The sequence below is a fragment of the Oreochromis niloticus genome, linkage group LG11 (assembly GCF_001858045.2).
Source record: "Oreochromis niloticus isolate F11D_XX linkage group LG11, O_niloticus_UMD_NMBU, whole genome shotgun sequence".
NCBI classification, from domain to species: Eukaryota; Metazoa; Chordata; class Actinopteri; order Cichliformes; family Cichlidae; genus Oreochromis; species Oreochromis niloticus.
The window spans coordinates 24,501,287-24,516,245 of NC_031976.2; the positions used below are offsets into that span (position 1 = coordinate 24,501,287).

General features: G+C 40.1%; 1 protein-coding gene across 1 annotated transcript; it reads right to left on the reverse strand.

Moving 5' to 3' along the window:
• Positions 1–4,060: 4,060 nt before the first annotated feature.
• Positions 4,061–9,649, reverse strand: LOC106098627 (nectin-1). Its single transcript, XM_025911172.1, has 3 exons — positions 9,364–9,649; positions 8,561–8,911; positions 4,061–5,774 (listed from the first exon to the last, which is right to left on the reverse strand). Exons 1-3 carry the CDS (start codon positions 9,425–9,427, stop codon positions 5,728–5,730), a joined length of 462 nt encoding a protein of 153 aa, XP_025766957.1. The 5' UTR covers positions 9,428–9,649; the 3' UTR covers positions 4,061–5,727.
• Between the last annotated feature and the right edge of the window lie 5,310 nt (positions 9,650–14,959).

Below are 14,959 nucleotides of genomic sequence, written 5' to 3' on the forward strand. Positions count from 1 at the left end.
TGCGCATGCTCTTAGTACCTTGCCAGGTACTCCATCTGGACCGGCCGCCTTCCTGGGGTTCACTGCTAGGAGCACACGTCTGACATCGTGCTCTGTTACAGTGAGTGGAGCGTTGCAGGAACCAGGTGAGGGTGAGGATGAGGATGGGAGCAGGGCTGAGGCAGATGAGTGCTGCTGTTGTGGTGTTTCAAAGCGGGCGAAGAAGCTGTTTATTTCCTCTGCCAGCTGCACACTCAGGTTTTCTGTTTTCGCAGTGCTGCCTCTGTGGTTGATGATGTCTTGCATTCCCTGCCACACCTCCCGTGTGTTGTTGCTGGACAGGTGGGACTCGATGTTTCTTTTGTGGTCTGACTTGGCTTTTTTAATCCCCCTTTTCAGGTCAGCTCGAGCAGCCCTGTACAGAGCTCTGTCACCTGACCTGAAGGCGGCATCGCGGACTTTGAGGAGTGAGCGGACCTCGCTGGTCATCCAGGGTTTTTGGTTTGGGAAAACCCGAATGCTTTTGTCCACAGTCACATTTGCAGTACAGAACTTGATGTAGTCCAGTACTGATCCTGTGAAAGTTTCTAGGTCCTGGTGTTCAAATATGTCCCAGTCTGTCTCTGTGAAGCAGTCCTGTAGTTTGGAGAGAGCATTTTCAGGCCAGGTTGTAACAGTCTTTGTGGTGGGCCTGGCACTGCGTCTGAGGGGGGTGTAGGCTGGGGAGAGCAGGAGGGAGAGGTGGTCGGACTGACCGAGGTGGGGGAGGGGTATGGCTCTATATGCATGCTTGATGTTGGAGTAAACATGATCTAGAGTGTTTTCTCCTCTGGTGGGACATTTGACATGCTGATAGAACTTTGGGAGTACAGTCTTTATGTTGGCCTTATTAAAGTCACCTGCAATTATGTGAACACCGTACGGGTGGACCCGCTGCTGTTCGTTAATGGTGTTCAGCAGGATAGAGAGCGCCGTGTTTACGATGGCATCGGGTGGAATGTACACGGCCGTGATGATCACTACTGTTAGCTCTCTCAGTAGAAAAAAAGGCCGGCATCTTACTGACATGTTCTCGAGGTTCAGGGAGCAGTGACTGTTTATAATTGTCCCGTTGTTGCACCAGCTTTCATGCACGTAAATACACAGCCCTCCCCCCCTGCTCTTACCGGAGTCCTTTGTCCTGTCCCAGCAGAGGAGAGTGCGGCCTGCTAGCTGCACGCTAGCATCAGGTATTCCCGGGTGAAGCCAGGTTTCGGTGATGATCAAGGCACAGCAGTCACGAACATAGCGATTTCCCACTAGTTGTAATTCCAGGTCATCCGTTTTTTGCACGAGGGATCTGGCGTTGGAGAGATAGAGGCTCGGCAGAGGTGGCTTGTGTGGTTTGTTTTTTAGCCTCAGCATAATGCCGGACCTACGGCCCTGCTTTTGCTTCCTCTCCCTCCGTCTGCACCACCGCCTAGTCCCGATAACAATCCACGGGGAGCCCGGTGGTCTCGCTATGTGATCTGGGATGTTGTGCGTGCGCAGAAACTCCAGTGAAACAGATGTTTGATGCTGGTCACTGATGTCTATGATTGGCTTCTATGTATGTTTCTTCAGGCATGTCTCGCTCCCTTTCTCAAGCTGGTGTTGTCACAGTTTATGACTTGCTATGTTTCCTGTTGTATTTTGACAGTCCTGCGTTCCATGTTCAATATGTTTGGTTTTGCTTCCCCTGTGGCGTCATGTTCATTTGTGTCAGCTGTGTTTCCTGTTTGTTTCCACTTCCCACACTACACATCTGTGTATTTAAGTCCTCTGTCTCCCATTGTTCTTTGTCAGGTCATCTGTTTTCCTCTCCTCATGTTCCTGGAATTTATGTTTTCTCCAGTCTCGGTTTTCTCAGGTTCATGTTTATGTTTAACGTTCATATTCAGAGTTTTTCCATGTCTAGCTTTAGTTTTCCTAGTTCAGGTTATAGTTTAGTTTTCGCCTTCGCCATTTGTTTTGGTGTTTTTCTATCAGCCAGAATAAACATCTTGTTTTTTATTTAAGTTCAGTTCTGTCCCTTGTGATTCTCCTTGTGTGTTTGTTCGCTCCGCAAACACACCGGCCATTCGTCCGTAACATTTTGAGCAGTTCCACACATTTTGCTGTCCTCACTAAAGTTTGTTCCAGGCAACATAATTTCAGCTATACAGCTAGCCTAGCATTCTTTATTCCCAGCACCTTATCCTACGGTGGAGAGAGAGAGAGCTGCTGGTGAAGATCATGAGTCCTGCTTGACCCCTGCAATGAGCTTCAGTCTCCCTGGTGTTTCTGAAATGATGCCTCTCTTAGTGTAGATCAACAGAACATCTGGCACAGGACAGGTGTAATGAAACCCAGGGAAACCCAGCTTGGTCCTGATGGTCTCCCTCACTATTTCCACCCCAGGGTGAATGTAGCTGTCAATATTAATGTGGACTGTATTCTTAAATGAAAAGAACAAACTACACATCTTTTCTACAGTCATTGCTTTGGAGAGGGTAAAAAATGACCCCCCGCAACCACCAAGCCGGGTCGAAACCTCTGCCCCTGAAGCGTGCCCCAGAGGCCAAAACAGTGCTAGCGAATTGAAACAGAACCCCGCCCCTCCCCAAAAATGGATTGAAACTGAAAAAAAAGTACAGTTTCAATTAATTTTTTTTCACTATCATTTTTTTTCACTTTCAATACAACATTTTTCAGTACATTTATTTCAGTTACAATATTTTTTTTCAGTTTCATTATTTTTTTCAGTTTCGTTTTAAGGTGGCATCGTTCTAACCCCATAGGACTTTAACACCAGGATTGAAGAGATTGTCATCAGATTACAATTTTCCACTGAAGTAAGCGAGCACACTACTCCCTGAAGACGACTTCCTCTACAAAAGGACATTATGCTTAGTTACCACTAGGTGGTAGTAACACCTCTAAACAACTATAATACTCCCATTTCATGACATACCTGATCATGCATAGTGCCACTTCCTTCTCTTTTTTCAGCACTAAATGTTGCAGCATATATCTCTAAACTTAACTTTCATTTTGGTTGTTGTAACTATGTACATATGTATAGTCTGAAACTACATTGAAAAGAAATGTGCACAGGGACATTAACATGTCACACAAAACTTATGCAAGGATGAGCTTCACCACAGAGACATATACGGAGAGAAAACAGCAGCAGCCTGACGATCAAAGCTGGTGACATTCAGTTTTGTGGTGTCAAACTGAATGTGTTCACACTAGTGGTTGAATTGTCTGCTGTAAGCTTGTGGTATGGCGGTTGGAATTTGCATGTGACTTTATCATGCTCAGTGTTGACTGCCAGTCTGCTTGCAGTTTTTTTTTTGATCATAGAAGATAAACATAAGAAAACACGCACACAAACAGCGTGTAAAATAAGTATTGAACACGCTACCAATTTTCAAAGTAGGTGCCACTGACATAAAATTTTCACCAGATGTTGGTAACAACCCACCCAATCCACACATGCAAAGAAATCAAACCATAGGTGTCCATAAATTAAGTTATGTGCTATAATGAGAAATGACACAGGGAAAATATACAAAATAAATAAAAAATAAATCCCCTCTTGCTGTAGGGGCTGTGTCCCAATTTGAGCTTGGGACTTCCAGGCCATACTCAGTATACTATGCTGGCTGCTTGGTTATGGCGTTCCATGTATGCCCTGCCTGCTAGCATCTTACACCCTGCTGTTATGTGCTTGCCTGGTGTGGTAGACCCCAGCCTCTATCAATCTTGTGCTGAGAGCTTGTTCCTGTGCTGCTATAATTGGTGCCTCTGTGCTGTCTTTTAGTCCAGCTTTGTCGAGCCAATTGTAGGATTTGGGATGTCTGCTCCTTGCGGCTGTTCATCTTATAGTCAAGCATCACTGGGTAGATGAGCTGGTTTGTTTCAGTAAGTGTGGCAGTAAACATACCTTGACGCAGCTAGAGAAATTGAACTCAGCTTTCCAAAGATGTGAAATGTAACCAATTCTTAGGTAAATGCACCTCACTCCAGGTTTGGGGAGGAGCTGAATATGAGTGCAAATAATCACATCACACAGGAATTTCAGTTAATTGTGACTTTTTTTTAATCAACAGATTACAGCTTCAAAACAGACATTACAACCTGGGCTGAAGTGCATTCTTTTTGTCTATCAACTGTTACCAGTCAGGATAACTGGTGGAATCTTACCAGAAGCCAGAAAAATCACTCGCTGTCTGACTGGTTGTGCTGATCTGGATCCTGGAGTTCACACTGGGAGGCTCACCATCCGGTGGATTCACTGGACCTTTTTCCAATGACCTCATAGCTCAATAAAAGACCTGATCCAGTCATGTGAAACACCCTTAATTTAGCTGGCACTAATTTTGATTTCAGCAGCTCTCCCTAACATTCATCTCACCATTGAGATATTGGCCAATTACTTCTGGAACAGTTTTTTTTTTAACAACTTTTATGAAGATTTGCTTCAGTAACCAAGACAGTTTCTGCTGCTAATTAAGATATCATCGGCTTTTCTTTTTTTCCAGTTACTCGTGGCAACACGGCATGTTAACGCACAACCTCCTGTAGATCTTCAAAATAAAAGCTCCTGCTAGTCACAGTAAGAAGTGTAAAACTTTTTTTTTTCCAACCATCACTTATTGTAACAATAAAATAAAACAAATAAAAGAACAATTCCATAACGACAAATCACTTATGAATGAGCTCTTATTTTAACCCATGTCTCCAGCTGTTTTTTTCACACAGTGAAAAAGTGATTGGACTTTTTCCCTCCTTAACAATAAACACCTTTATTTAGAAACTGCATTTTACGTTTACTTGTTTTATCTTTGTCTAATATTTACATAAGTGTGACAAACATACAGAAAAAGAGCAAATCAAGAAGGGCGCAATCACTTTATCACTTTTTCATACCACAGTGTGGTGAGGTCATGGTGCTTAATTCCTCCTTTCCCCAAAGGAATGGTTTGAAAAATTCTTCTACCACTTGCCATTTTCAGCCAATAATAAAGAATTTTGGTAATATAATAGATGTTTATTTAACTTTATGAATAATAATATCTCTGAGATACCTCTGAGTAAAAAGGTGGTATTCTAAAAAAAAGAATACAAAAAAGAAACTAAAGGCTCCAGCAAAGCAAGTAATCAGTCACCACAGAGTCCAATATCCTGTCCAAGTCATTAGTTCAGTGGCTGTTTCGAAACCCACATTCTCCTTGTTTCTCTAACAGCAAATCAGTCGGACTAGCAGTGCTTCCTCAATTTCAGCAGCTCCCTACTTCCTGCTCCGTCAGCAACGTTAGGGACAAAGGATGAGCAGTAGCCTACTAAAATTCACAGAGATTCTGGCTGCCAACTCTTAAGCCGGTACAGGGATTATTAATCTTGCATGCTGCTTTGGAATTTCTGCTTCTTAACACTGGTTTCTACACTAGCAGAAGAAGAAACAAGTTAGGCCGCATGTAATATCACAGTTGGGCTGCTTTACATCGAATGACCAGCAGATGTCAGTACTTCCAAATGAAAAATTTGTCCTCAATAAATGGACTCTGAAAAAGAAAAAAATTAAGTTGACATGAAGCGATGATGAGTTTGCCTGATGTTCCTAAACTAGAAAAGGAAGAAAGATTCTGGTTTCATCCAATTCTCAGGAGAAGGCAGCAGCAGGTAAAATGTCTTTGTTGAGCCAAGAGATGAAGTTGTATCGCCGTTGCATTTGTACATACTTCAGGATGTCAGGGGCAGTTTGAACTCTAGCAGTGCTGGGATCATATCTGAGGAGGCAGAGAAATCATTTCAGAGAGCTGAGTGAGCCAGAGCAGAGTTTAGCTGTGTGTCTGAGGTAAAGTGTTATCATTTTATTATTTTCATGTCTTTGTTAATTCATTACAGGTGCACAATTTGAGCTATGAGTGCACTTTTTGTCTGATAGGTTGGATCTGTTTATTTGAATCCAAAAAAAATGAAAAAAATCAAGCTTGGTTTAAAAGAATAAATGTGTCAAATGATGAAATTGATTTAAGAAATAAGTGCTTAAAGTTTATATTTTGAGAACATGTATAGCACCATCTTCTGTCAGAGCAGAATGTTATGTCCTCAGGTTGGTTGGTTGGTTGCGGTTAAGAAGAACTTGCGGCTAGGTTTTGTTAGCTAACTAGTGACAGAAATAATCAATCAGAGGAAAATAAGAATACTAAAATGAAACGTAACCAATTTCTCGTCTGTCAAAACTCTTACTGGAATTTTATTTTTTCTTCCCCAAACCCTTAAACAGTGACTGTTAGCTCTGAGGAATGAGCATGATTGCTCCTCTTCTCCTCCTCTCTTCCCCCTATCTTATTGTGCCCAACAGAGACCTCATGTGGTCAAATCAGGGTGATCTCTGATAAATAGTGAGGTTCTTTTTACTGCCATGTGAGAAGGTAAAAAAATAATATGCTGATAAAAGTAATGCTTATGCCTTTGCATTCAGCCAAATCCCAATTTGTGCAAGAGGATCTTGAGCATGTTGGGCTAACGCTTTTCCATTTTCTATGATTTAAATGAAGCATTTGCATTTGAAAGCATTTGAAATAAGGGTACTAAAATGAAAAATCATTTTAAGGGGTGTTATGGCCCTGGCCATATTTGGTCAGTGTGTCAGTGTCCTCCTGAGAACAAGCCTAGTCATTTATATCCTTTGTAATGGATCTTTATTTTTGGTCTCTATCTTTTGACGTATTTGAGCTACCATACTAAGACCTGGTGTAGTAAATAGAGGACATCCTGGGCTCCAGTGATAGCTCATGCGCTTGGGTGGCTTCTTTTAGCTCCAAAAAAGTTCAATGGGAAGATTCTTTTTTCCTTGTCCTCAGGAGGGTATGTCTGGACTGTGTTGTGTATGTGTATTCTGTGCCTTTAAGAGTCTCTGCAGGTTCTCCTGATTGGGAAGCTGTTTTAGACTGGCTTTGACCTGGCAGCTGCTGATTGGCCCCAACTACCAACTGAACATTTCAAAAACCCACCAGTCAGAATCAGTAAATTTTATGCAATAAAATAGTCTTCCTTTTATTAATTTGGTGATATAGAAAAGAAACTAGGTCTTTATTTACAATTCGATTAATTTGCTGATTGTTTGGTCTTTGAAATGGCACAAAGCAATAAAACTACCTTAAGAACAGTCTGCAGTTTCCCAGAGTGATGAAACGTTTCTGCCACTGAAAATGCTACGTTCAGATGAACAGATTCAACCTTTTGTGGGTACATATTCTTATTCATCATATTGATTAGGTTTACTCTTGATCATTCGAGGTGTTAGAGTCATTATCTTATTTAGTAATTCTAAATTACAGATAGTTGTAAATGCGAGTGTGAATGGTTGACTGAACCCCTCCAATGACCCTGATAAGGAGAATCTGAAGAGGAGGGATGGATAGTATTAAGCATCATTAAGTATTAGCAAAATCACGTTTAAATGAACTGTTTTTTTAGCACTCTGTATAACTTTAACCATAAAAAGGCTGGATGAGGATTGATGAGCCATGGGACCTCAATCTCTTTGACCCAATAGATATATCAAAAATACAAATATTACGCAAAAACATGCACTCACCTTCTAATACTGACAAGAAAAACCACGGCCATCAGGATTGCTAACAGCAACAGGACAGCAGCTACTCTAAGAGCTGCCCCCACTGATAATGCCATATTTTCTGTCAGAATAAAGTATGATTACAGTCCACAATGAACATAACATAATGTAACTAAATTATGTTAGAATGTATTTTATCTTTAATGCTTTATACCTCATTACTTTATATTTCGTAATTACCTCATAGTTTGTATCACACATTTACGCTTTATCCTTTAGTGCACACAGATATGTATTGTAGAGTAGTTTGGATTTAGACTGTTACACTCTGATACTAGCAGACACAAGAGATAAGACCCCTCTTAGGGGTCTATAAATTTTGGTGTTTGGGATTGATCTAAATGGGTGACTGGAGAACAAGAGATGGTGAAGTGCAGACGATAAAACGTGAGCCGGACATTGGGTCTAAAGTCTTCCCCCCAACTTTTTGACCAGTAAAGTGTTTACTGCTATAGGGTGAGGCATCGTGTGTCTCTCTGAGCCGTGTGGAGAGATGGAGGTCCATGACCCCATGTAAAATTAATTTGTAATTCTAACCATTTGATAATACATTTTCAAAACTTATACTTTGAGCATATTTGTCTTCTGTCTTAAAAGAGTTACATGACACATATTACAAGGAAGGGAAAGTAGCATTGAACAAGTCTGACAAAAACTCCCAGCTTCAATTTTGTATTTACATGCTGCTTTCATGTTTTACAACATAAAGAACAACATGTGGATATTTTAAACTTGAATAATATTAGATGCTTATCCAATTTCTTTAATATTAAAATGAGTGGGGCATTAAACAGAAAAAAAGTTATTTAAACTAAATGTTTGGTTTGTGTCAGTGAATTTTTGAAGATTGTATCTAATAAATAATACCTAATATATAACACCTAATATTGTTTTGGCAGCTCAGTCTATAAAAGCAGTTTAAATTCTTACCTTCAACAACAAGTTTGGTGGTTCCTTCAAATGCCCCACTGGGAAAAGTGGAAATGATGCAGGTATAGGATCCTGCATCTTTCATTTCTAGAGCATTAATTACCAACGAATGTTTATCAAACGCCACTCTCTCCTTCAGTGGGCTCTCAGAAATATTCACTCCAAACATCGTGTTGAAAACAATGAGAGTGACTTTCTTTTTTCCTGTTCCTTCTTCATCCTGAAGAGCCCACTGAACCTGAGTTATATTGGTATGTGTTGGTCCTTGGATTAACTGACAATGCAAGGTGACATCATCTCCAACGTATCCAGTCACTTCAGGTGAGACTTCGACCCTTTGTGCCACAAAAACTGCCAAAAGGTAAATGACAACAGAATAGTGAGATGAAAGAGACGAAAATAGAAAGAAATCCGGTTTTAAACTGATATTTATTCTTTATTTTCAGTATGTTCCCATATGGAAAACATATATATAAATCTTATAAAGTTTGTATCTGTCTTCTTGTGTGAAACTTGTATGAAAAGCATACAAGAGTGAAAACAGATATAAGATCCCTTGAAAAATTATATAAATGAAACTTGTATGTTTTGGATACTTACTAAAACAATATATGAAAGTAATGAGAAAGCGCCCACTTTCATGAGTAAATCATATAAGCCTTATATGATTCACTATATGAAGTAAGCCAAATCTTATGCAAGTCTTTTATAAGTTTTTTCTATTTCTTTTCCATATCGGTTATTTGTACCATAGCATGAGCATTTTAGATAAAGTTGCATAAAAACATAAAACTGGGTCTTACCTGGTAAAAATGTAATGCACATTAGCTGAACCAGCAGGCGAGATGGTCCGTTGCAAGTTTTCATTGCGCTCAACAACAGGAACTAACAATCCAGAAAAAGAAAAGGAAGTTTACAAATCAAAGAGGATCCTTCAGTATGTCAGCTTTTAAGAAGAAGTCAAAGAATCATACAGTTTCAAAGAATCTGATCCGTAACTGTTTTGGTTCAGTCTGAAACTAAAACCTAAAGACTAGGCTGAAATATTAGGGCATGTAAGAGAAAGTAGAGCACGTGTTAAGTTACTCCTCTCTGCCACCTTTCATGTTTTGCTCAACAGGGACCTCATGTGGACAAATCAGGGTGATCTGGGATAAATACTGAGCTGTTAACACTTTGCTTTACTGCGACTTAAGAAAAATGTATTGTAGTGCATGCAATAATTCAATCAAATTGCAGTTTGTTGATGGGAGAGCAATTTGAGGATGTCGGGCTTGGCCTATTCCATTTTCAAGTCAAGTGGCTTTATTGCAATTTTAGCCATGTGCAGTGGAACAATACACAGTGAAGTGAGACAGCGTTCCTCCAAGATCATGATGCTACATATAACAGATGGTGTGTAACAGAAGGTGTGTGTGTGTATGACACTGTACATTTTCTATTATGTAAATGAAGCAGTTGGAGGTGTAAAAATGTTTATTCTTTCATTGCACTTTATTTGAAGGAAGTTGAAGTCTGTTTAAAAATAAATATTGACTGGTAGGCATGGTAATGTTGGTTAGATGTTAAGAGCACATTTATATTTGGCAGATTTGGGCGTTTGCATGTGACGGACTTAAAAAAAAGAAAAGAAAAAAAGAAAAAAGGAAGGGGTATTATATACACTTCCTTTTTTCAGCAGACAAAAAACAGCTTTGAATTCAGCCTTTGTTTGGATTGTCCTAACTGTAAAGACACATCTGTAAAGACTGACTTTGCATTGAGAGAAAAAAAAATCGCATGGGCATTTGAACATGTCACACAAAACTACCTTGAGGACTATATTTTACTACAGAGATACACAGACCGAAAACAGGAACAGCATGACTGTTACAGTTTGTGATAAAATCTTCAAAACAGTGGTTGACACACAGGAAGGAATGAACTCTAACTAAACAAACTAAACTTATGTAGCTTCTGAATAAGAGAAACACAAGTTATTAATGTATCCAAAACAAAAATCAAATACACCCTCTGTGGTTAACCTTACATCAGAAACACATTGGTGATCTGCAGCTAGAAAAAGGGCCTCCTTTCACTGGAGTAACACAAAACATGCAAATTTACTAAACATCCACAAACCAAATGCACACACAAACACAAAGGAAATAAAATTTTCGGTTTAGAGTATTTTAACTTCACAGTAATATTCTAAGTTGCTAAACATACAAACTGCTCTAGCAGAATAATTCAATCCATTAAAATGAACATTTTTCTGTATTGTTCACATATGGTTCAAACACCATTCTAAAAACTTGAACCAGAGTGTTGCAGACAGATCAAACAAGAAGGCAAAACAAGGCAAAAAGAGAAGCAAAGCAAAAAGACAACACCAGACAAAAAGCAACAGGAAAGCAAAAAGGCAAAGCAGCAGCACTTCTGTAAATGTAGTCCAGGGAAGCAATAGTGGCCCTGCTTGTAAAGCTATCAGCCGCTCACCCAGGCCCAGACTTCGGATTAAGCGGCGTTGCAAAATTTGCAAACTGCAAAATTTGCCAGTGGTACTTCAGTACTCCCAGCCCTTTGCCACACCTTTTGCCAGCCAGGAAGGAGAAGCCAAATCCCAGGTAACTCAAACAAAGAAAGATGTATTAATATAACATAAAACAGAACTTTGAGCTTGCAGTGTTAATATGTGTGCACGCCATATGAACACTGGAAGGTGTAATAAAAATAATTAATAAAGAAACAATATTGGACAATAAGTAGAATATATTTAAATTAGTGACCGCAAAGCAAACTAAAGTGAAGCAACTAATAGTGAGGTGTGGCGTTTACCCTGTGCAGGCTTGCCATGACATGACCAAAGGCCCAGACGTGTGCAGCAACAGGTGAGAGAGTGAGGGATGCTCTTGTGAGTCGCACTGGGAGCAGGGACTGGTTGAGTCCCAGCCACCCTCACCTGAGGAACAGGCACAGGTGCGGGGGACCCAGCTGCCCTGGGAGCAAGGACCAGCTGGACCCTAGCCACCCTCACCTGGGGAACTGGATGGGTGAAGGATATGTCTGAACCGCCCTGGGTGCAGGAACAGGCAGAGAGGTAGGCTCAGGGGTTTTTACGGGTATAGACAAAGTCTCTTGGGAAGCAAAATTCTTTAAAAAGGTTAGCTCAGGGAGAGAAAACGCAGTCTCAGGAAAAGTTAGCTCTGATTAGCTAAACACAGTCTTTGGAGGAGGCAGCTTAATAATTTTACAGGCAGGTTCAGAACAAGGCACACAATGAGCAGATTCAAAGTCTTTCGACTGACAAACGTTTGAAATAAATAAAATAAATCAAAATAAAACAGGAAATAAGAAACAATTCCCAAAAACGCAAACTTGACACTGAGAGGTAGACAGAAAGAATATAAAACAGAGAAGACGGTGGCTTAAGCTAAAGGCCAGAACTAGAGATGGCACGATACCACTTTTTTATGTCCGATACCGATACCGATATCATAAATTTGGATATCTGCCGATACCGATATGAATCCGATATAGTGTGTTTTTTAATCAATAAAACTGTTTTTTAATATCTTGCTGCTTTTTGTATAAGTTGATACTCAAGTTTAAAAAAAACAAACACTAAAGCTATTCTGTTATACCTGTATGCAAAAAATACACTGCACCCAAAATATTTCATAGTTCAGCAACACTGATCAATCTAATAAACTTAAACCTACTCCATCCTCCCTATTCTGGTATTTTAAAGAGTAAGAAACCTAACTAATAGGGTTCTAAAACTCCCAGCAAAAAAAAAAAAAAAATAGGGAACCACCCCCCACCCTCTGCCTCATGATGCTTAATCAATGTAATCAACTTTAATTTGATGCAGTGTGAAAAAAAATGCACAGAAATCAATTATTTTTCAAGAATAATTAAATAGATTCAACGTCTTTCTTCAACAGAATTGCAGACTGCACAGATGGTACCTTCCCAAAGGAAAAAGTACTATAGCTTACTAGGGTATATTAGACTCAATCGTTACTATATACAGTAATGGATTTCTATACATTTTACATCAGATTAAAACTTTGGGTGTAAGATTCAGATAATTATTTATTAAAAGCTAGACATTTTAAATGAGAATAAGAAAGAAAAGTATGTCTTTGTGCCCCCTTTTCCCTTTTAATGCCCTATCGGCCCCCCTGGCTAAACTTTGCTAGATCCGCCCCTGCACAGTCACCAGCCGTCAGCTACGTAGAAAAAGATCCTGGTGTAGAAAGTAATATTAAATACATTCTAACAACAGCTTATCAAGCTTAAACGTGCTGCTGTTGTTCAGCCGCTGGTTTCCTCTTTCTGGTGCAAAGTGGGCCAAAAACAAAGAAGAGAGACGGACATGAGACAGAAAAGCCGATCAGCTGATCATTGATCAGTTTCATGATTGAAGTAGCAGCAGGAGACGGAGGGAGGGGGAGGCAGTCGCTCCATATATCGGTTGTTAAGCTAAACGTGGGAATGCTTTACAAACATTCAGAGATGAACTTACACACTTGCTTTACTTCTCTCTGGGATCACTTCCTCGGAGATGAAATGCCGGATTGGTAGCGAGGCTACAAATACACACAGCCGCTCTATCACGTGAGCACACTGCTCCTACGTGCTACGGTTATGAGCCGAGTTACGCCGTGTCGCAAGTTTTTTGAGGTGCTTTTTTGATATTTAGTGGATCGGATTACATTTTTTTATTTCCCTCCGATATCCGATCCAGGGGAAACCGGGGATAGTTGTAACGTGGGTCAGTTGTAACACTTCTAATTTCTCCAATCAGGGCTAAGTTTCAAATGATGTGACTCATCCTGTGCATGCCCAATTCAGTTCTGATATCACGTGTGAAAAATCAGCACATTTTGTCAAACACAGACAATTTAACACGAAAAAAAGTAATTTGTATGCCAAAAAGTAAGTTTTTCTACTTTATTTCAATTTCTAATAGCATTATCTGCTTTGCAGTTAAACTCATCAAACTTAAATTATGTTATTTGTATGTCTATGGGGATATATTCTGTGTAGGTCTTTAGTGCTAATGTTTTAGCCGTTGGCTGTAATCTTAGCTAGTTCATGGCTATAGGAGTCTGGGTCAGTTGTAACAGCAACAGTCTGGGTTAGTTGTAACAATAATGCAGATGTTACAACTTACCACACTATTACTTTAACTTATATTAAACAAGTTGGGGCAACGACATCAGCAGAGAGAGGTTCACTGGTCACCTTTGTATATGCGGTTAATGCCATTGGCAACACAATTCCTCCACTGTTTGTGTTCCCACACATACATTATGCAGACCACTGTGTCAGAGATGGACCAGTAGGAAGTATTGGTAGTGGAAATAAATCAGGATAGGTGCAAGAAACAGATTTCCTCATCTTTCTGAAGCACTTTGCAAACCACACCAAGGTAAGCCATGATAAAAAGTAATGGAATTGCGATGCTGGTGCACAACTACATTTTTCCAGCTTCATTGTTATGTTCAAAAGTTGGTGCAAGAGTTGTAGTTTACAATGCCCACTGAGCCAATGAGGCCAAACTCAAGGAAGACCAACCAAAATTAATGAAATATTCAGTTGCAGAAAATTCCATAATTTGTCTTTTTGGGGGGTTGGAATATGTTCAAAAGCTAGATTTCTGCATTCTGTCACACACACAGATAACTACATAAATGGCTCTAAGTCCATTCATGTGTTGAATAACCAAAGATTACATGTTAATGTTTTGTTAGTACCCTTATTTCATTGTGTTACATTTCACCCCAGGACATGTTACAACTAACCCAGACTATGGGGTTAATTGTAACATTTCACTCTTTGTGTTTGAGACCATACCATGCAATGGGTAATTGTGCTGCAGAGAAAATAGCTGCACTATTTAATAGCAGAGACATGTAAATACTTTGCATTACATTTTGAATCCACTACCTTATAAGAGCTCCAATTTACAGACAGAAATGTCAAAAATGTTACAACTATCCCCGGTCTCCCCTAATTTACGTCAGTATCGGACCGATACCGATACGTAATATCGGATCGGTTCATCTCTAGCCAGAACACCAAATAATGTAAAGAGAACAAAACCAAGAATAACCCTTAACACAAAATCAAACCAGCACAACTCAAAACCCCAAACAAATCATAATTTAGAAAAACAAAACCGAAACAGAAAAAGCTGGGTCAAAATGACCCAGAATCGTGACGTATATATGTCTGGAGGCCGACCACGTGGGAGGCAGTGGTGGCGGCGACCTCGTTCAGGGGGCAGCCCTCGACGGCGATGACGTCCAGCTAGAGGCCTGGAAAGTGGCTGGCAGAGGTGAGGTGATCCAGAACCAGGCGAGGCGGCAGCGTGGCAGCTGCGGAACCAGGCGGCAGCTGCGGGTGGTG